Source organism: Asparagus officinalis, chromosome 3 (genome assembly GCF_001876935.1).
Source record: "Asparagus officinalis chromosome 3, Aspof.V1, whole genome shotgun sequence".
Taxonomy (NCBI): Eukaryota; Viridiplantae; Streptophyta; class Magnoliopsida; order Asparagales; family Asparagaceae; genus Asparagus; species Asparagus officinalis.
Window position 1 is genome coordinate 106,773,113 of NC_033796.1, and position 21,443 is coordinate 106,794,555.

General features: G+C 36.5%; 2 protein-coding genes and 1 pseudogene across 11 annotated transcripts; 1 reads left to right on the plus strand and 2 right to left on the minus strand.

Annotated features, from left to right (window-relative positions):
- On the plus strand, positions 10 to 10,843 carry LOC109835676 (pentatricopeptide repeat-containing protein At5g11310, mitochondrial). 2 transcript variants are annotated; one of them, XM_020403669.1, is made up of 4 exons: positions 10 to 144; positions 467 to 1,331; positions 10,067 to 10,141; positions 10,277 to 10,843. In XM_020403669.1, the coding sequence occupies exons 1-2, from the start codon at positions 92 to 94 to the stop codon at positions 1,074 to 1,076; spliced, it is 663 nt and encodes a 220-aa protein (XP_020259258.1). In that variant the 5' UTR covers positions 10 to 91; the 3' UTR covers positions 1,077 to 1,331; positions 10,067 to 10,141; positions 10,277 to 10,843. The 2 variants fall into 2 exon arrangements, with proteins under 2 accessions (XP_020259258.1, XP_020259257.1); XM_020403668.1 differs by lacking the exon at positions 10,067 to 10,141.
- LOC109835674 (pentatricopeptide repeat-containing protein At5g55740, chloroplastic) lies at positions 141 to 16,307 on the minus strand. 9 transcript variants are annotated; one of them, XM_020403661.1, is made up of 9 exons: positions 13,097 to 16,307; positions 12,593 to 12,974; positions 12,413 to 12,469; positions 11,640 to 11,944; positions 6,660 to 9,181; positions 5,581 to 6,583; positions 4,948 to 5,036; positions 3,065 to 3,118; positions 141 to 310 (listed from the first exon to the last, which is right to left on the minus strand). In XM_020403661.1, the coding sequence occupies exon 1, from the start codon at positions 16,290 to 16,292 to the stop codon at positions 13,719 to 13,721; it is 2,574 nt and encodes an 857-aa protein (XP_020259250.1). In that variant the 5' UTR covers positions 16,293 to 16,307; the 3' UTR covers positions 141 to 310; positions 3,065 to 3,118; positions 4,948 to 5,036; positions 5,581 to 6,583; positions 6,660 to 9,181; positions 11,640 to 11,944; positions 12,413 to 12,469; positions 12,593 to 12,974; positions 13,097 to 13,718. The 9 variants fall into 9 exon arrangements, with proteins under 9 accessions (XP_020259250.1, XP_020259248.1, XP_020259249.1 ...); XM_020403659.1 differs by having other exon boundaries at positions 11,640 to 12,469; XM_020403660.1 differs by having other exon boundaries at positions 5,581 to 5,716; positions 6,267 to 6,583; positions 11,640 to 12,974.
- LOC109835677 overlaps positions 17,110 to 21,443 on the minus strand; it is an 11,417-nt pseudogene continuing 7,083 nt past the window's right edge.

Below are 21,443 nucleotides of genomic sequence, written 5' to 3' on the forward strand. Positions count from 1 at the left end.
GGTTTCGCCCAACGTGTCCACGTACAATTCGTTGGTGAAGGGGTTTGTCAAGAGTGGGGATGTCGCGGGCGGGAGTAGGATCTTGAAGGCGATGATTGGGAGGGAGATTCTTCCCACTGCCACCACTTACAACTACTTCTTCAGGTAATGAATTGTTCGTCGCGTGCCGCCTTTACGATGGGATTTCCCCTTCAATCGCAATAGGTTGCGTTCGGCAAACACGTGCATCTCTAGAAGCACCCTTGCATTTTAGCCATCATGATTTGATCTGATGAACCACACCATCCTAGGTCCCCAAGAATAATTGATCCTGAACAGGGAAAGTGATCGGTGTTAGTTATTTCTTGACCGTCAGTACGAAACGTATGAAATCTACGATCGTTTCGTGGTTACAGTTTTACTGAAATGACACTCCGTGTATTCTGTTTTGCTATGCTAGATTTGAAACTTATAGTTGTTTCTTCAGGTACTTTGCCAAATTCGGCAAGATTGAAGAGGGTATGAATCTCTACGATAAAATGGTCCGATCTGGGTATGAGCCGGACAGGTTAACTTATCAGTTGCTGATCAAGATGTTGTGTGAGAACCAGCGGCTGGATTTGGCTGTGCAGATGATTAAGGAGATGAACCAAAATGGGTTTGATTCTGATCTTGCTACGAGTACAATGCTAATTCATTTGCTTGCCAGACTACGGAGATATGATGAGGCTGTTGACGAGTTTGAGGGTATGATTAAAAGGGGGATTGTGCCTCAGTATATTACTTATAGAATGCTGGTGAAGGAGCTTAAGAGGTTAGGGATGGATGAAATGGAGAGGAAGGTGTCAAAGTTGATGGATTCGGTGCCACATTCTACTAAGTTGCCACGATCTTATAGGGAGAGGGAAGGGGATGAGGTTGTGTCTTTGAGGAAGTCAATCATAAAGAAGGCAGGAGTTATTTCAGAGACTCTTAGGGTCTATAAAGATACAAAGGAGGTGAATAAGGTGAAGGAGTCAGGGGAGAGTGCGGTTGAGAGTGCTAATAGGTTGATTGCTGATATTAAGAGGAGAGTGTATGCTGTGAAATCTGAGTAAAGGAGATCATGAGGAGAGTATGTGCAGTTAATATCAGGCAGTCAATTATGAGCGCTTGAAAGGAAAAGAAAAGCTGCGCCACATAAAATTAGTAAACTGAAAGATGATCAATTGTACATGGAAATGGCATCCTGCACTTGCCTCGGATAGTTCTACTAATTGTGTTGGAGAAGTATCAGGTGAAGACAAGGAGTCTGAGGCAGCTTACTTCTACTATAGTCTTTTTGAAACATGAGCATCTTCATCCGATCATTGGTGAGACATACTACTATATTGGAAAATTTTTATTACCGAATCTATATGTTTGACAACTATGTGTTCCTCTTCTTCTAACCTTTATGATATGAAAAACCTGTTTAATGTATGTTTATATATGGTATTAATGAGCTTAACTCATCTCCTTAATCCGTGATACATAAACCGTTGGCATAAGGGAAATGTTATATAGTTTTAGTTTTTGATCTTGGAATATTTTCAAGCTTCGAAAATGTGATTAAAAGAGTGTACATCAAAATGTATCTGTGTAATTCTTGAATGGTTTTTGTTACGCCTTGAATTTGTAACGGAAATTCATAAATACAGTTTATGTGACAGCAGCGACCCGTGCACGAGACAAGTCCCGAGCATGAGTCTAGCTTGACACTTCATATCACAGAGCTTATCTCAATACATATATAAACTTGCTGATGATAGAAGTTTAGAGCCACTATATATATAATCTGTACTTACAGTCCACAAGCTCACGTTACAAAATTTCACAAGTAAAGCATATCGTTGACTGTGTGAAACACCAAAGAGGAGGTTTTTCTTATAATGCCTCTCAGCGACGTGCCACAACCAAAAGTTCAGCTTATAATATAGCTAGGCGAGATCAGAAAAAAAAAACAGGGTGAGCTAGGGTTCAGTGAGAACATTTTCCACTAGAGTACTTAGATAACTAACAAAATGATAATAAGAATAATTCCCAGAAATATCGCATTATAAGTTTTGCACCAGAAATTCAAAAGAATTGCAAGTATGGTCCAAACGACATACTATTGATATTTTTATGGATGAATGTAATAGTTTATATTTCTTTCTCATTTGCAAACTAAATGTATTGTGATATATTCCAAAATCAAACCCCTTTTTGAATCAAGGTAAATAGTAAGAAAGAAAAAGAAGTACAAAATTTGTACAAAACCAGAGGATTATTATTTTCTCAATGTCACAGTCAATTGTCAGAATCTTAAATCTCGATGAGTCATTCGTGAATGTGAAAATTACCTCACAGGTCACACAAAGGCTACAAATTATAACCCAGTAGCATGAGAATGCATAAAATGCATAAAATGCATCACATAATAGATAATTTCCGAGAATTGAATACACCTATTACTGCCATAGGTTACCTTATCAAATACAGAAGGGCCAGAACAAATTTTAGAAGGGTCAATACAGAGGGGCCAAATAAAGGTGCATTCACCATATGACAGGCAAAATCACTCCATAGTGGACTTTTTAAAGATTTGTAAACATTAAGAATCACTTGTCAAATCAGAAATACATTGCTTATCAGAATTTACAAATATTTTCAAATGAAGGGGATGAGGATAAAACTTATCATCCCAGTTAAAATAGTTTATGGATTTCACTTTTCTCTACTTTTATCAGATACTAAGCCACAAAAAATCTTTGAATCCATTAAACTGTCGAAACACGTTCAAAATATTTCTTTTCTTCAAAAGCTTTCAAATAAAGCAATACCCACAATTATTTAAAATTGCATGAAAACCAAATTCACTTTTCATAGTTCATATAAAATCAAATTAATTTTTCATATCTTGTACGAAATCAATGTCCTATTATGATCACAACAGAAGTAGATCAAATCACCTTTAACTTTATATACATAAAAATGATATATTATTTATTTTTTGATCACAAGATAAATCAAATATAACACATGCAATTTCATATTATATAATACTAGTGAGAAATGAACTCACCTCTAGTGGTCACGACTTCCTCAAAATATTATTCTCCTGAATACCAACCAAAACCTATAATAGGAAGATATAAAGCTAATATTAACTCATGACAACATATATTATAGGTTAATCAATTTATAATCAAGAGCCAATAAATTCAAATATAATTAATAACAATTAAAATCTATAAATAAGGTGCATATGAGCTTATTGCTAATTTTAGCAATTTATCAAAATTTTATTACCCTCATATACTAGCTTTTGGACTTCCTAACAATTTATGATAAGGCAAGGGGTTATAGGGAATTAATCAAGCCTAAAAGTTATCTTTTATTCTTCAGATTGGACTTGTTTACAAACAGAGTAAATAACAGGGGTCTATACGTAATTATATTGTTTATATATGATTCTAGATTTCTCTGTTAGGGTTTATTTACGAATCTTTGTGGCTTTTAGGGACTTAGAATGAATTCTTAGGTCACAACTCTCTATCCTTCACTCAAGAGGGTTTATTAGTTAAGCTAAAATAACTTGGGGGGTCTTGATAAATTTTCCTCCCTTTATGTTGCTCTATATCTGATCGTCTTCCTCCATCCTTTCTTTTTTTTTTTTTCTTTCGTTCCTCTTTTCCCTTTTTTTTTCCGGCTAGATGGTCTGAGGCATCTCTCTCTCTCCCTCTCACCCTCTCACACACTCTCTCGCCATGGCGATAGGACGGCGATAGGGAATCGTCGGTGACCAGGAGCGGTCGGCGGCAATACCCCCGTCAGATTTAGGGTTAGTATTTTTCTTTATTATTATTATTATTATTATTTATAAAAGCAATTACACAAATCTTTAGCAAAATATCAAAACATCATTCTATTTGGTTCCTATGACAAATTTACTTCTTCTAAATCAAGAAACTTCAGATCAATCATGAGGATTGGGTTATACCTCAATTGACGATGAACTTGGGGTGCTATTCAAGCTTCCTCTCCTCTCCTACACCTCCGTTCTCCTAATTGTTTAGTTTATGGTTTGAAAATGAAGCGGTGAGTTTGTGAGATAGAGAAATGATGGGTTCTGAGCTGTTATGGATTTCATAGAGCTTGGGTTTTCATAGATTAACTGGAAACTAGTATTTAGACTCGTGCAAAGCACGGTTTCTAAAAAAATTAATGCAAATATTGAACATGTTACCAAAATAAAGTATTCTGCTTTAGATATGAATTATAGGGGTGCTTTTTGTTTTTTTATTCGTTCAGATATTCGATCAAGTTTGATTCAATAGTTTATTTAGTACTAAGCAAATAATTTTCAGTGTTTGACTTATAAATTAAGCCAATAGCTTCAGTGCTCTTTTGTAGTACCGATGACATCCTCTGTAATTTTTACCCGGGTTTTCTCCCTCACATTCCTATGTTATAGGATATGTGATCTAGCACCTATTTTTGTAAATAACTATAACTTGTAAGATATGAATAAGGTTACATTAGGAATTAAATATAAGAATATAGACAAATAACTTGTAAGATATGAATAAGGTTACATTAGGAATTAAATATAAGAATATAGACAAATTTTAAGAATATTTGGGTAGGTATTTTTCTCCTTTCCTTTTTAGGAATTAAATATAAGAATATAGACAAATTTTAAGAATATTTGGGTAGGTATTTTTCTCCTTTCCTTATAAAAATTTAATGCTGATAAAATTTTTTATACTATACTTATCTTGTTTTCTAGGGTGAAATATAAACATGGTTTGAAGCAAAATTGAAAAAACTATTCTCAAATAAATAATAGATGATAATCACTTCAATAAATTTGAGATAAATACTTATAGCCTATTTTAGATAATCGGAGATAAATTGCAAGTTGTTTTCTTGTAAATTTTAAAATAGTCAACAATAAATGACAACCTTTTTTAGATTCCTCTTCCCCATCATCAAGGCAAAGAACTACAGCAGGCATCAAATCATTCGCCTGCCACCTCTTCGACCTCCGTTTTCTACAAAACCCAGAACACTCATTTCAATAAAACCCAACAAAATTGAAAGAAAAAGAAACGCCATCTTTATTATTATTATTTTTAATCAAATTCAAAGAGGTAACTTGAACTGGACATAAGAATATGCTTGTACAGTACTAAGTCCCGTATAATTGGTTGACAAAAGAAATGTCAAAAAGGGTTTAAAATGACATGTTGCCTAGCTTTCTAGGTGAACATTTAGTAATCCATGACACCAATATCTATTCGATATAATAGTTTCTCAAAAAAAGTAATAAAATAAAATAAAACACAGTAAGGATCATGACATCTACAGAATCAAAATATCGATACATATATACCACTACAGTTTGTCTCACTCATATTCTTCAATGTGGACTACAATTAAGAATAGTTTCTACATGACTGCTCGATGCATTAAGCCGCAATAATTTCTACCTTGATGACATGTGACAAATATTATTCATAAAGGAAATATGAAGTCCCAATGTTCTATTAGGGCTGTGAATTTTTTTTATAAAAAAAGATAAATGGAAAACTTAACCTCAATGTCACTCGAATGGTTTGTGCAGTAAAGTTCCATTTGTAAGTTATGAGGTTGCCTCCCAACCGCAATCTCCTCTGGAGTCATATACCAACGACATCTCATCCAAAAGCTCCCATCAGGTTCTTTCCATAACCTAGAGGTAGCCAAGCAGTCCAAAACATGAATAAATAATATACTTCATATTGTTAATTATTCAACTGAATCACATTTAACTCGTAAATTATATTTCCATGATCCACTTATTTTCATTAAAACAGCCCAAAGCATTGCACAGAGAACAAAAGGTCCACAAAATAACAATTCACTAAACTCCAAGTTCCTCAATAATTTCACAGTCACTCTATAAAATCTCAGATATATAACTCTATCTAGTTAGATCTTGTTCTGCTCATCTTCAACAAATATGATAAATATGATAAATAAATTATAAATCTCCTTAATGCGTAGTTATGAATTCATCAAAACCTATGCTTATATTGATTCCACATCCTCAATAAATCCAAAGTATTCACATAACCACACATATATAGGACAAATCGAACAAATCAATCCAACTCAAAGTTCCCGTAGAATGAAAAAAAAAACGAATTCCTCAACTAAACCTCACCGGAGAAATGAGACCCATAAATCAAATCTCAATATTATCCCCAAAATTACGACTTCTTTAAACTCGAAAAAGTTACCTCTTTTCCTCTCTTGCCGAGCCCTAGTCCTTGAGTTCTGAGCGAGGCCGCCATCAGACAAGTACCCATTATCTGTAGAGCTCTGATTCGCTGAGCACGACACCAAATCCACAATACACTTGCTTTCTCATCGCCTCCTCGATTGGTTCCTCGACCATCGCCTCGATTAGGACGCCAAATAGCTTCAGTCCCTTCTCCTTCTCCATCACAACGATGTCCCAAATGTTGATGCAGCAATCTTATTGGGTTTTTAATCGAGACGTTGAGTAATCGCCGTTCCTCATCCACTCCGAGTTGTCGACGCAGATCATCGTAGCCTGGGATTTTCAATCTTCGATCGTTTGTAAAAAACTCTAAAGAGTTAAAAAATAAGATGAGGGATTGATTGCAGACCTCGAGAACCATGGCGATTAGAAGAGTGAGGAGCGAGTAGCGTTGGGAGAAGCAGAGATCGATGGAAAAAGAATTTAGAGAGCGAGGAAACGGTAGCGATGGGAGGTTGGAATATGTAGAGAAAAGAGTGGATCTGGAGAGGAGAGGTTGGTTAGATAGAAAAGGGGCGGTTTTGGTTCTGAAACGTGGGGAGTTCGGACGGTTTTGGTGAATTAACTCAACAATGGACGGTTGTGGAGAATTGAGGGGAAAATACGTGGAAAATTTAAAAATTTACTGTTCATTTTAGCTTTTTTGTTGTTCTCCTTCAGTAATAAAGGAGTAGATAAACACGTCTCCTGGCCATCCCAAGTTTCCAATGAAAAGAGGCCAACAAATATCCAAGACGCTGTAAACGGGACAGCTTGGTTGGTGATATTTTTGCAAGAAAACCCTTATTTAATACTTTATTTGCATATCCTTCTATTTATAAAAATTTAAAATTATTTTCCTTGTTTAGGTCATTACATTCTTCCCTGCTTACAAAGAGTTTCATCCTCAAAACTTAACAGATCTATATCTCGAAAGAGCTTTGGATATCTCTCTTGCATAAAATCTTCTATTTCCCAAGTGGCTTCTCTTTCAGAGTGATTCTTCCATTGAACTTTCATATATTTGATTATTCGATGTCTAAGTACTTGTTCCTTATAATCCACAATATGTTCTGGTCTTTCCTCATAGGTCAAGTCTTGCTTGAGCTCCACTGGAGACAACTCAACAATCACACTTGGATCTCGGATGAACTTTCGAAGCATCAATATGTAAAATACATTGTGTACTCCAAATAAGGATGATGATAATGCTAATCTGTACGCCACTGGACCAACGCGTTTCAGAATTTTAAAAGGACCGATAAATCTCGGGCTTAACTTTTCTTGGATTCCAAATCTTTTCACTCCACGGGTAGGCGAGATTTTTAAGAAGACATGATCACCAACCTGAAACTCTAATTTTCTCATTTTTTTGTCAGCATAACTCTTCTAACGACTCTGTGCAGTGCGAAGACGTTCTTTAACTAATTGAATCTTAGCAATTGCTTGTTGCACCAATTCTGGTCTAAGAAGTTCTCTTTCTCTAATATCATCCTAATATCATCCTAATGAATAGGAGACCTGCACTTTCTTCCATAAAAAGTTCATATAGTGTCATCTGAATACTAGCTTGGTAGCTGTTATTGTATGCAAACTCGGCCAAAGGCAGATAATCTTCCCATGACCTTTTCATTTCCAATACACAATATCTCAACATATCTTCTAGTGTTTGAATTGTTCGTTCTGATTAGTCATCTGTCTGTGGATGGTAAGCTAAGCTGAATTTTAGTTTAGTCTGCAGAGCTCTATGTACAGTTTTTCAGTATTCTGATGTGAGCGTAGGATCTCGGTCAGAACTATTGATATTGGTACACCATGCAATCTCTATCTCATTAATGTATATTTTAGTTAGTTTTTCTAATAAAAATTTCATATTGATAGGTAAAAAATGTGTTGACTTTGTCAACCGGTCAACAATCACCCATATTGCATTATTCTTTCTCAAAGATTTCGGAAGGCCAGTGACGAAATCCATGATGATCTTTTTCCATTTTCATATTGGTACGTCCAAGTTATGGACTAATCTAGCTGGTCTTTGGTGCTCAGCCTTTACTTGCTCGCAAGTGAAACATTCTGCAACATATGTAGCAATTTTCGTCTTCATATTATTTCACCAATATATTTCCTTCAAGGTTATTATACATTTTTGTTGATCCAGGATGCATAGTATACAGAGAGTGATGTGCCTCATTTAATCTTTTTTTATCTCTGGTATGTTAGGCACACAAACTCTAGTTTCAAACCTCAAGGATCCGTCTTTATGTATCTTAAATTCTCTTCGATTGCCTTCTTCTACCTCTTTCTTTATCTTCACCAGTCGAGGATCATTATGTTGGTTTACTTTAATTTCATCTAGCAAAGAAGGTTGTATTACCATTTTTGCTAATTTAACTCTAATTTGGTGAACTCTAATTTTAATTCCAGTATATTCGACTATCAGAGTTAGACATTGGATCTGGATCGATATCACTAGTCCTCCATCTTTCAAGATCGAGGTCTGCACCAATACCCAGGATATTCGACTCACCCTCAGAGGAGGCAAATCCTTGGTCATCCTTAGAAATCTTAGCTACATGAGACTCCATACCGGAGGGGTCAGATAAAATCATAATGATTTTAGAGGGTGAGGACTCTATGGAAATAACTTTTACCACTGACTCATCCTCATCAAAGAGATTAGTCTCAGACTCGGAAGAATCTACTGATATGATCTTTACTGACTCTATATCAGAGGAATTTGTCATCTCACGATCAACCAAAATCTCCTATGGGCCAGTCTCGTCAGAATCATACTCCCAGTCTTTTTGGCTGGGTTCCCAAGAGTTGTCTATTGAGGTTGCATAGTTAGAACGGGTGTCTGAGAAACTGGTTGATGAATGTGTCACCGCCATCCTACAAAAGAGGGACCATCCATCAGCATACTAAAATAAAAGGACAAAAATAAAATAAAATAAACAGGTATTAAGAAATATTAGAAAATTCTAAAATGAAATAAGGTCAACTAAATCCCATACGTACCCTCCTTAAATATGTAAAAGACCTTACTATAAAACATTTATATGCATACACGTATGTACATATGTATACAAATATGTATGCCACATAATTAATCCATACGATAACACTCATCTAGTGCATATACACTATGTTACGTGCCCTACCTAGGCTCTGATAGCTTAACTCATGCTCGGGACTTGTCTCGTGCACGGGTTGCTGCTGTCATGTAAACCGTATTTATGAATTTCCGCTGCAAATTCAGGGCGTGACAGTTTCAGTTCTTTAGAGAAGTCTATATGATCAGTTCAGTTCAATTTGCTTCTGAGTTTTGTTCAAGTTCTACAATTGATGCTTCCTTTTGTATTTGTCAAACGTTTTTGAGAAAACTTCCTCAAACCAGTTTCTGTATGCGAAAATTCTCAAGCATCTAAGAAAATTATGAAACTATCAAGCGTTTTTATCTGCATCCATGCCCAGGGGACTGAGCATCTGATCCCTACACCGCGAATTCTGAGACTGATGGTGTACGAAGACACGAAGGAGATGAATTAGGTGAAGGAGTCAGGGGAGAGTGCAGTAGAGACTGCTTATAGGTTGATAACTGATATTAAGAGGAGAGTATCTCCTGTGAAATCTTAGTATAGATCAGAGGGAGAGTATGTGCAGTTAATATGAAGTAGTTTGATTGCTTATGAAAGGAAAATTTTGGTGCAAATAGAATTAGTGAATAGTAGGTAAGTTGCTTGTGATTCTCTGTTAATTTTGTTGCAACGTTATCAGGTTATGCTGAGGATTTCGAGATTCTAGGAGACTGAGGCAGTTTATTTTTACCGAGGATAAGTGAACTAGTACCATGTTGGTAATTCTTTACTTTAGAATCTATATGTTTGAAATTCCTTGTCCTGCTTTTACCAATCTAAGAATTATAGATTGCGCTTCGTTTGTTTATGTGACATTGTTGTTGAATCTGCCATTGTATTTTTTTTGCAGGCTGCTCCTGGATGTGCGATCCCCGTGATTGATATCTAAAATTCTATGCACCTTCTTGCACAAGTCTCCTGGGATGCAAAGAGCTCTGATATCAAATGTTGGGAGTGGAATAGCTCTCGTACCAATTATTGAAATTAGAAGAGTAGTAAAAGTTTTGCCTCTTCCGTGTATGTAAGACAACTTGATGAACCATGTTAAAAGTTTTTGTTTGTGTGACAGTGTTCGTTTTATTTGTTCATCATCAAGGTGTTTTCGATACTCTGACCAAATCGCAACAAAGTCATGCGTACACATTTGATCGGTGGGGCGCCAAAGCAGCCGCATCATAATTGGTGGTGCTGAGCCTGAGGCTAATCTGGGATGTCTTTCGTAGCCAGAATGTTAAGGAGCGCAAATGAAAGCTACAGGAGCCTGAATAGAAAAAAGTGATAATGTCAGTTGTTGTAGTTTAGGAACTCAAGGAGTTGCAGAGTTTTTTGGATACTGAATTCATTGTCTGATTCTGTTGTCTGATAAAAGTGGTCTCAAAGGGTAATCAATTCCTGTGTTTGGTGATTTTATTACATATCTACTCCTCTATACATTTTGTAGCATTATTACTGTAGCAAAACAGGAAACGAGATGCTATAGCAATATTTTAAAAATTATTACTGTAGTATACGGGAATACCGTAGCATTTTTTTTTGAAAAACCTGTAGCAGATGCAGGATACTGAGTAACTTAAAAATCCAAAAATATTACTGTAGCATTTAACTGGAATTATTGTAGCAGAGAAAAAAAAATGATATGCTGTGCTTTCCACGGTGTCACGGTGTTCACACTAGTTTAGGGAATGAGAGATTCATATTCATAACTTGTTCAGGAAATTTAGGTGATGTGATAAATGAAGTGTATGATTTCTCAAAGGAATCCTTGGGTTGAAGTGACCATAATTTATGTTTTTATTGGTTGAACTGTAAAATCCAAATTCATATATCTCAGCTCACATCACCTCAATTGTCTAAACTATCAAGATCATAGAAGAGAAGGCTGTAAAGTTTGTATCGATCATAAGACCTGTACAAATTTAGCTAGAGCGAGAGAGATCAAACCCCTCACTCTCAAATCATCATTTCGTAGCCTTAAGTTACCATCATGGTTCATCTGTGAAAGATCAACGAAAATTTTCAATTGGCAGTCAATGAGGCTTCGAATATGCGCCATAAACCATGAATCCTTGAAGATAGATGCCTACATTATTGATCATGTAATTTAAGTTCATATGTCCGAAGGCACATGATCTTTTAGAACAATCCTAGATCAAAAAGTCAGTAGGAGAAGATATCAAAACATTTAAACTGCAAATAATTGGTGAAGGAGAAACCTGTTATTAGCGTATCAGTTGTAAAACCTGGAAGTACCCATCAGCAAGTTTCCTTTCATCACCACATCTTCATTTACCGGTAAATTTTATACATAACAGATAATCGAGGAGAAACACACTAATTACTGAGACGACAACCCTCAAATGCTCTCCGTTTCATTAGTCTGTCTTTGGCTCTTGGCATAAAAGCATCAGTGGCAGAAAAGAGTGCGCTCAGTTTTTTCTTCTAAGAAACGAAGTTCAGGTCTAAACTTGAATGATGTGAAGTTCGGTTGAAGCCCAATCTCTTTACGTTTCAATCAGTCCTACAGAATATTCAAGCGATAAATCAGGATTACCCATGACTATTCTTGTAAGATCTTAATTCAACATAAGTTAATAAAATACTAAAAATGGAAATTATAGCTAAAATCATGTGGTACTCAAAGCGGCATATTTTCTCCTGTATGAATGAGGCGCAATGTATTTATAATATTTGATTAGAAATATGAGTCGGTATTACAATATCAGTCAACATACGTGATCATAAGCCAAAAAAAAGATATTAACTGATAAACAGGCATTGTAACAGTGTTATTACTACTGAAAAACTATCTGAAATCAAAGAGCAAGAACTAGGCAAAGAGAGAGAGTTGCTCTTGATTTTGTTTATTATTATGGAAATGTGTCAGGGCTCTCCAGTTTTGATGAAAGTAATCGCCCACCGACAGAAAACGTCGCGTGTTCCTTCCCTTGGGATAACAAAAGCTTTGCTAATGAGAGTTTCGGCATACCTCTTCAGGGTTTCAGTTACTGAACTTCTGTACTCTGACAATCATGGTATCACAACCCTAGATTGAACCAAAGTAGATTAAAGAGAAATAGAGTGAGAAAGTTTGAGGTAAGCATTTCCAACAACATCAAGAAAACAAAACCAAATTAATAAACAAATAGCTGTTTGTCGGATAGCATACCTTCAACTGTGGAAGACGGTAAGTGAGCATCAACTATACAACCAAATTAATAAACAAAGATCTAGAACCACGATTTCCTGCACAGAAGAATATCTACTATATGTATCATAGTATTCTGAACAATTTTCTTGCTCTTGGACTTTAGAACCACGATTTCCTGCACAGAAGAATATCTACTATATGTATCATAGTATTCTGAACAATTTTCTTGCTCTTGGACTTTAGAACCACGATTTCCTGCACAGAAGAATATCTACTATATGTATCATAGTATTCTGAACAATTTTCTTGCTCTTGGACTTTAGAACCACTTTTCTCAGTCTTCTCCAAATTATGTGCACTATTCAACTTACATCTGATAGTAAGTGCTGTAATCTAACTCCTGCAGATATACCCATGTAAATTAAACAGTAGTTACCTTACTTCACGATTTAGAAATATACAAAAGATTGAATGTGTTAACATGCTTCCTAGTTCGTATAGATACACAGGTGATGAAATTACCTCTAAGTGGGACAGTCAAGCGTGAAAGCATGTATGCACTCATCAATCCCGTGGATTGTTAAGGCATGGTACTTGACAATGATCTGCGTATAATGAGCAAAAAAGTATCCATTACCTTTGGATAAGTCTGGGTCAAGAATTATTGACGTTAGCCCGAACTAATTCGTTGGAGGTTGCGAAATCAAACAACACTTGGCTAACAGTTGACTTAGCATCATATGCTTATATTTTTCACCAGTTGATCCTGGACTCAGCCATTCATACGTGATAGATATCATCTACAGGCTTAAGAACCGCAGTTAGCAGCATCATTTGTTGTTTTGAAGATTACAGCTCTTGCTCCTGAGACACGAAAGCTTATAATGTGAAGCTTTGCTGCATCAGAAACACATTTCAGACACGATCCTTTTGCCATGGGCCATGTACTTGGAAACACTAACTTGATTTCCTTTATCATGGCTAGCAACATTTTCGGAGAGCTCCATCTACTTTTCTCTCAGAGAATCATGAACCAAAAGTCATTCTTGTTCATTTTGTTCTTGTTCTTCACAAAAGCTCTCTATGCATTCAAACACCTGTAGGATTTTGGATCAAATTCATCCATGCCCAAGAGTATATGGCATCAATAGGAACATAGAGTTTCTTGCCTAGCATCCTTGAGCCCATAGTCAACATTTATAGGTGCACAACCAGCAAATTTCATTTGCCTATGCAACCACAACAAGGTCTCAGATATTGTATCTATTTGTGGGTGCGATTTTTCACCAACTTCGAATGCATGAAGCTTTTTTCCAATTTGAATCCAACTGCATCTTTGGTTCCTCAATCCAATTTCTTTCATCAATTCTCTCAAAATAGAATCTCTCCCCCACTTTCCCAAAGAAACATATTCACTTAAAATATTTGTGTAATTCACTGAGTAAACAGGTTCTGACTCCAATATACAGCTTAATAAACATTGTGATAGTTTTGTTTCTTGATCTTCTTTATACGCATCAAGTGAAGATCCTAATATCTGGGAGTCAACATCAAGTTGCATAGATGATAAAACCTTGAGTGTCTCATTGAAATTACCACAATCTAGAAGTTTTATCAAATAGCCATAATCCTCCTTCCTTGGTATCATGTGATATTTGCTAACCATCTCCATGAAAATATTGAGACCGTCATCGATAAGACCTGCACTACTGCAAGCTGATAAAAGCATTGTAAAGGTTGTATCAATTGGATCTATCCCTTGCTTATGCATATCTTTATAAAGTTCAAGAGCTTCTTTAGCTTTACCCCAAAATGACAGTCCACATATCATCACATTGAATAGAGAGATGTCCTTATCCAACACAAAATCAAATACCTTGCTTGCAAGATTTATGCTTCCACATTTGCTATACATGTCTATGAGAGATGATATAATGGAGAGAGATGAAAGGAGCCCTCTTCTCATTATATGACCATGAATAGCCCTTCCATATGTCAGAGACATTGTATTTGAACAGGCTAAGAGTACCCCAATAATGCTTATAGAATTTGGCCTAAGGCCTGTAGATTGCATTTTAACGAAGAACTTAATTGCTTCATATCCACATCCCTTTTGAACTAAGCCAAATATGAAAAGAACCCATGTGACAAAATTAGGACTCAGTCCATTGAGTGTCATCTTAGAGAGCATATCGTGAGCCTCTTCGATCTGTCCATTCTTCACAAACCCTAGCATGACAGAATTCCATGATGTCAAATTTGGAGGCACACCTTCAAGTTGCATCTGATAAAATTTTTTTAAAGCCTCCCCACTTAGCCCAGACTGTGCATAAGCAAAAACTAACGAATTCCATAAAACCAAATCCTTTGAGGTTGCCAAATCAAAGACCCTCTGTGAATATTTTAGCCTCCCACAACTTGCATAGAAATCTATTGCGCTACTTGCAACAGCTAAATCATATTCAAGATGGTTTCGAATGCAATAGGCATGACTAGTTCTTCCAAGTTCGATCATGCCAGCATCTGAACAAGCTGATAGGATTGATGCTAAAGTCACAGAATCAAATTTCAAGTTCTCCTTTCTCATCTGATGACAAGTACTTATAGCTTTCTCATTATGACCATATAGTACATAAGCCGAAATCAACACGTTCCAAGTCACTACATCTCTTTCCACCATGAGATCAAATATCATCTCAGCGTCTTCAATCATAGCGAGCTTACAGTAGAAGTTAATAAGCGAAGTGCCTAAAATATTATCAAGTTCTAAACCATATAACACTGCAATGCCATGAGCTTGTCTACCTTTCTCCAGAGCCTCCAAATTAGCAGATGCAGAAAGGAAACTTGCAATACTAACTCTAGTAGGCTCAACACCATCAATTCTCATATCATAGAACATTTCCAATGCCTCCTCATCTAACCCATTTTGTACCAACCCCACAAGCAGAGAGTTCCAAGTAATAGCATTTCTCTCAGGCATTTCTTCGAATATTTTCTTCGCATCCCTCAAAACCCCACATTTCCCATAAAAATCCACCAAACTGCTCAAAACATAGACACAAGACCCAAAACCCAGCTTCAAAACATACCCATGAACCCCTCTTCCAAACCCAATCCACTGAAGAGCCGAACAAGCTCTCAGAGCATTCGGGATGACGAAATTATCAGGAAAAGCCCTGATTTCAACCATTCTGCAGAAGCACACCAGAGCTTTCTCATGGAAACCTTGCCTAGAGTGTAGACCAATCATCGCAGCCCAAGAGAAGACATTGGGTTTTCTCAGCCGGAGGAACAACTCCTCGGCTATCGACAAGCGATCACATTTTGCATAAAAGATCAAGAATTTCGTCTCAATGTACTCGTTCTTGTAGAAATACGCACCATTTTTTATGATTCTAGCATGAACTTGTTGGCCCTGGGAGAAAGCTCGCTCGTAAACGCAGCCTTGAAGGAGCTCCCCATATATCTCCGGGCCGATGGGGAGGTCATCGGACTCCATCTGGTTGAAGAGGGAGAAGGCATCATGCAGATGGCCGTCCCTGCAGAGAGAGGAGATTTGCTGGAGATAGGATTTTGATGAATTTTGAGAGGCTTTGAAGTTTTTGAGAGGTTTAGATGCTTGGGTTTTGGAGAAATTGGTGGGCTTTTGTGGAATTGTAGGGTTCTGGGGGGAAGAGGGAGGTTTTGCCGCTGTTGGAAGAGGGAGAGAAGCCATTGGAGAAGAGAGGGAGAGAGAATGGATAGGGGTTAGTTATGTTCGGTACAGGCTTAGTACTCTTGAGATAGTAGGATACATTGAGGGCAGTTTGGTCATTTCGGAACAGTAGTACATTACAATGAGGATGTTGTGTATTTTGGTCAAGAACAGTGTGGTAGATATGTGGATATATACACTAGGAGATAGGATAAAAAAATTAGCGCCATTTGGAGATTTCTCATATTTAGGATAAAAAATTAGCGCCATTTGGAGATTTCTCATATTTAGGATAGAAGCAGAGAATGCATTGTAAGTGAATTAACAAGATTATGGGCATGCTTGTGGGAGTTGGAGGCTGCATGAGAATTCTAATGTAGGTATTTCTAGAAACAAGTTTCTTTGTTGTTTGTTTCGGCATGGAAATGTGGTGAGAAAATATTTTCTATCCCATTCCCTTGTTTGGTTTAAAAAGCCAAAAACAAGAAAACATTTGAGCTGGAAACATTTCGATCATTGCTTAACTATCATATTTTAACAAGTCCCCAAATCATTCCATTACTTAAATATTAAAGCTCATATTTCCAAGTATAGCTCAAACCGCTGCCAAAATCGACTAGCCGATATTACACTCGAGTCTTGGGCTGACCTATTTAAACCACTAAAATTTTTCACTCATTTCCCGATGTGGCACTATTCACACTTTGGCGCATCACGGTACTTTTCATACCCACTTCTATATATGCTATTACAAAGTGAACAAGAAAGAAGCAAGTATTTCAAATCTGGTAAATACGTGCGTAGAAATTGAACCACCAATTGTGATGTTCTTCTCTCCTGCCGCAAAAAAATCACACATATATCCTCTTTATTAGATCTAAAACTTATCATAAAAAAAAACCATGACCACTTGGAGAAGGACCAGTCAGTAAAGACACATAATTATTAGATGTTACGTCGCCAACCAGGATTACAACATATACTATGAAAAAGTATTGGTTATTGTAGACAATATAGCAATAAAAATTCTCCTTGAATATGAAAAATATGCCTCCAAGAAGAAGAGGAAGGGGAAGAGGATCTCTTCAAATCTGGCGCTATCTTTTGTTGAAGTTAAGGAATTTTATGCCTGCGGCGAAAACAAGAGCAAAGAAGACACCAAAGCATGCGATCACAATTGCTACAATCGGCAAGAGGTCGTGTCTGAACCCGAAATAACTCCTCAAGAACTGTTCTACCGTCTCCCCACTCTCGAGAGTATCCTGTACATCTCCAAATTGTGATGTAACCATTCCATATAATGTCCATGCAACAGGACACAACCAATAATACCATCTCCACCACACAGGCATTCTCTGCAAAAAAAAAATTATAAATTATTTTTTATCTCATATTATATCGAGACAAATGGGGGTAAGTTTCATGAAACTTCTGAACTATGGGGCTTATGAATTAGAGAAAAATCGCTTTGAATTTGTTTCGATAATGTACCATGACCATAGTTGTCGGGATTGTGGGATGCCGTCGCGAACGGCAACCCAGGTTCAGTTATCCCAAAATAAGAAACATTAGCGAATTGGAGCGTGATGGAACAAGACCTGGTTCGCTAATTCCGGTAACCCGAATTAGAATTCAAATCAGTTAAATTTTTTAACAAAGTAGCTATTACTTAGAAAACTAAACAACAAAAAACGCGACGAAATAAGCAGATAAAGTATGCATGTCTTCATTGCAATATGATTCTCAAAGTTGTTTTAACATGAACTGATATCAACAAACATATTTCTTGAATTTTACTCTTGGAGATCCTCAAATTCCTATATTTAAAGAGCTTTGCTTTGGTGTTCCAATAACAAAGTTTTTTTAAATTTTTTTTAAATTGATAAAAATGGAGAATAGGCTTTAAAATGGGAAGGGCACATGGGTCTTTTCGTTTATTTTATCTTAATTTGTTTCTATCCAAAAAAACTGTTTAGCTCTCTTTAAATACATAAACTTCTGATTACTTTTTAGGAATAATTTCATTGTATAAATGGGTAGAGGATTCGAAATGTTTATCTATATATGCGGAAATTTTTACAGGAAAAAAAGTTATCCAGCCTTAATTAAACAGAAAGGGAAAAAGAAAAATCTATGGTATCTTATCTGTACTAAAATTGTAAGTAGGTAGAATGTAGAAAGAAAAGGCTTAGTTGATTTATCTCCGACCTTCAAAATCGAAAAGCCATATTGTGGAATCTCATCTATAACGAAAATTTAAAGGAAATTAAAATTTGGTGGAGACTCTAAAAGTTCTGTTATAACCAATCATAAATTTTGTTCCTCTTCTTATTTGTACTTCCTAAAATAACCTTATTATCTAAGTAAATTACAATTTTGGGTGTGGAACACCTCTCACCATCTTATCCCTTAAATTCGGGATGTGAGAGAAATTTTGATGGGGAAAATTTACAAAATATACAATCGGTACCCAATTGGAGCACCAAAGCTATTGGAATATTTAAAAACCTAACCTAAAGCGTACCATGCTCTGGAACGTACTTTATAAGCCTACCCCGTCATTCCTAATGCCAGATAAGTGGTGTCCCACATTCCCATTCTCGTTCAATGACCCAAAATGAATCACATTCCATGCAACTAAGACCATAACTGATGACAGTCAGTTTAAGTTGTCACGTGGAAAGCACATGACATGTTTTGGATGATTTTGCCCTTGTGTACATTTAAACTTTAGTGAAGGGAGTCTAATTTTATAAAGTTAAGTGAGTTTATGCAAAACACGCCAAAATTCAGAAGTTTTATGAAATTTACCCAAAAAGATAGGAGGAAAGAGTTCAAAGGACCTTTACCGTTCTTGGTATGACAAATCCAGAGAAAAGGCTCCATAGCCCGTAAAATGCAGAAGAAACTATAGCACCAACGGTATATGTAGGAGTCAAGCCTACTGCCATCATACCGTAGAATGTGTAGTATAGAAGTGTTAGAAACGAGAAAAGCAGGTACCATAAGAACTTAACCGCCTTCCATTCAAACCCAATCATTGAATACACAATAAGAGAATACATCGTAGACTGAACGAATACGTATGGGATCTCAACTGCAACCTGAGATATCATGTGAGGTATCATATGTGTTAGATACTTTCAAGAATAAACAAAAAATTCAGATTGTCTAAAGTATGAAGAATGATATGTACTTGTCCAGTTTTCTCAACAGCCACAACTGGTTGAACTGATGATGCATATGAAATACCCATAAAGAGGACAGCTGCATACATAGAACCCATAGCATTGAACAAGTCCTGATGTTTGGTCCTGCATTAGAATTACAAATCAAAGAATGCGGTTAAAAGAAAATATTTCATATGTAAAAAGTTCTTATATATATTGACATACCTTTTTGAGCCAAGACCCCAGAATATAGACCCGAACAGTATTGCTATCATCAATGTGAAGAAAAATCTTACTGAAGTGTATGGAGGGTTCCTCCAATATGACAGCCACTGCTTCCATAGGCAAGCGATGCACTGAGTACTGAAGGATTGTGAGTACTGAGTTGGGAAATTGAGGTCACTTGATCCAGGAGGAGGCACACTTAGATCGTTAATCAGTGCTTTATTCATCCTGTAATGTGATAGATTGATATGTTAGAGCTACAGATTTTGATATTCTAAAGGGGCATCAAATTGGTTACTCACTTATACAATTCTGAGTTTTTGTATACTTCAACAAAATTGATCCCCAGTATCTCCTCTTGTGACAATGCCGTCACTTCCAACATCCATGTTGCCGGATTATATCCATCTTTGATCTTACTGATTCCTTCTATACTCTAAATAAAATAACCCCAATATATTACGAACTACAGCAAGAGTGATACACATAATGGGGAAAAAAACTTGAAGGAGATGATAAGGTGTAAGACATACACCATCAACATTATGTGAGTAACTACCCCATATATGTTGAGAGGGGGTGGAAGTGATACATCTAATGCTAAAAAATGGGCAGGAAAATGAAGAAAAAGGAAAGGGGGGAAAAACACTCCTAATGTAAATCATCGAGTTCCCTTACCTCATAGTAATTGATTAGATGGCAAGAATGATGCCCAAGAGGACCAACATATATCTCCTCTCCTCCTCGCTTCATCAAGAAGAGCTGAAAATCAAACCGAGGATAAATATAAAAAGACCATTCCCTGTTTGAATTAAAAAAAATTCAAACATATAGAAGGGCTAATTGCGAATAGATCCTTGTGCTATCGTCAAGTTGAAACTTACTACCCCTGTAGTTCTATAATGCAGATAGACCCTCTGCGTGAATTTTTTTTTGACTTGTTCAGGAGGACTATCTGCAACAATAGATTTTCATTCGGGGGGATCTATCTGAAAAATAGAACTCTTTCAGGAGGTTTATCTATAACAATATAACTCTTTGGGGGTCAATATGCAATTAACGCAAATGCAAATCATAAAGAAAAAGACGCTAATTCACTTCAGCAGTGACTAACCTCATCAAAAGCCTCAAATATATCAATGCTAGGCTGGTGAATTGTGCACACCACAGTTCTTCCAGTATCCACAGTATTCCTCACAGCCCTCATTACAATTGCTGCAGCCCTTGCATCAAGCCCAGAGGTAGGCTCATCCATGAATATTATGGAGGGATTAGCTACCAGTTCAACTGCAATAGTTAACCTCTTTCGCTGCTCAGTAGATAAACCATTCACACCAGGCAATCCAACCAGCGACTCCCTCAGTGGCTTTAGCTCGACAAGCTCCATTACTTCTTCAATGAACATCTGTATTCAGTACCTTTGTTATGAGTTTACACATGGATATAGTGAAAAAGAGTAAATTTAACAGAGTCCCCCACAACTTTGGTGTGTTTCCTACAAAAACCCTCCTGAACTTTGTTTTTCCCACTAAACCCCTCAAAAGCAAGGAATAGAAGAGAAGATGAGCCCCAGAGAAAATAAATAAAGAACAGAATTATCCAAATAATAGGCAAGGGGGAGGGGATTGGGGAGGTGCGGTAAATAGATTTAAGTGTTTCAGGGGGTTATTTGAGGCAATTTGAAGGTTTGGGGTTTTGTGGGAAAAGTTTTGGGGGTTTTGTGAGAAAAACAAAGTTCAGGAGGGTTTCTTGGAAAACACCCCACAGTTTTTTTGTG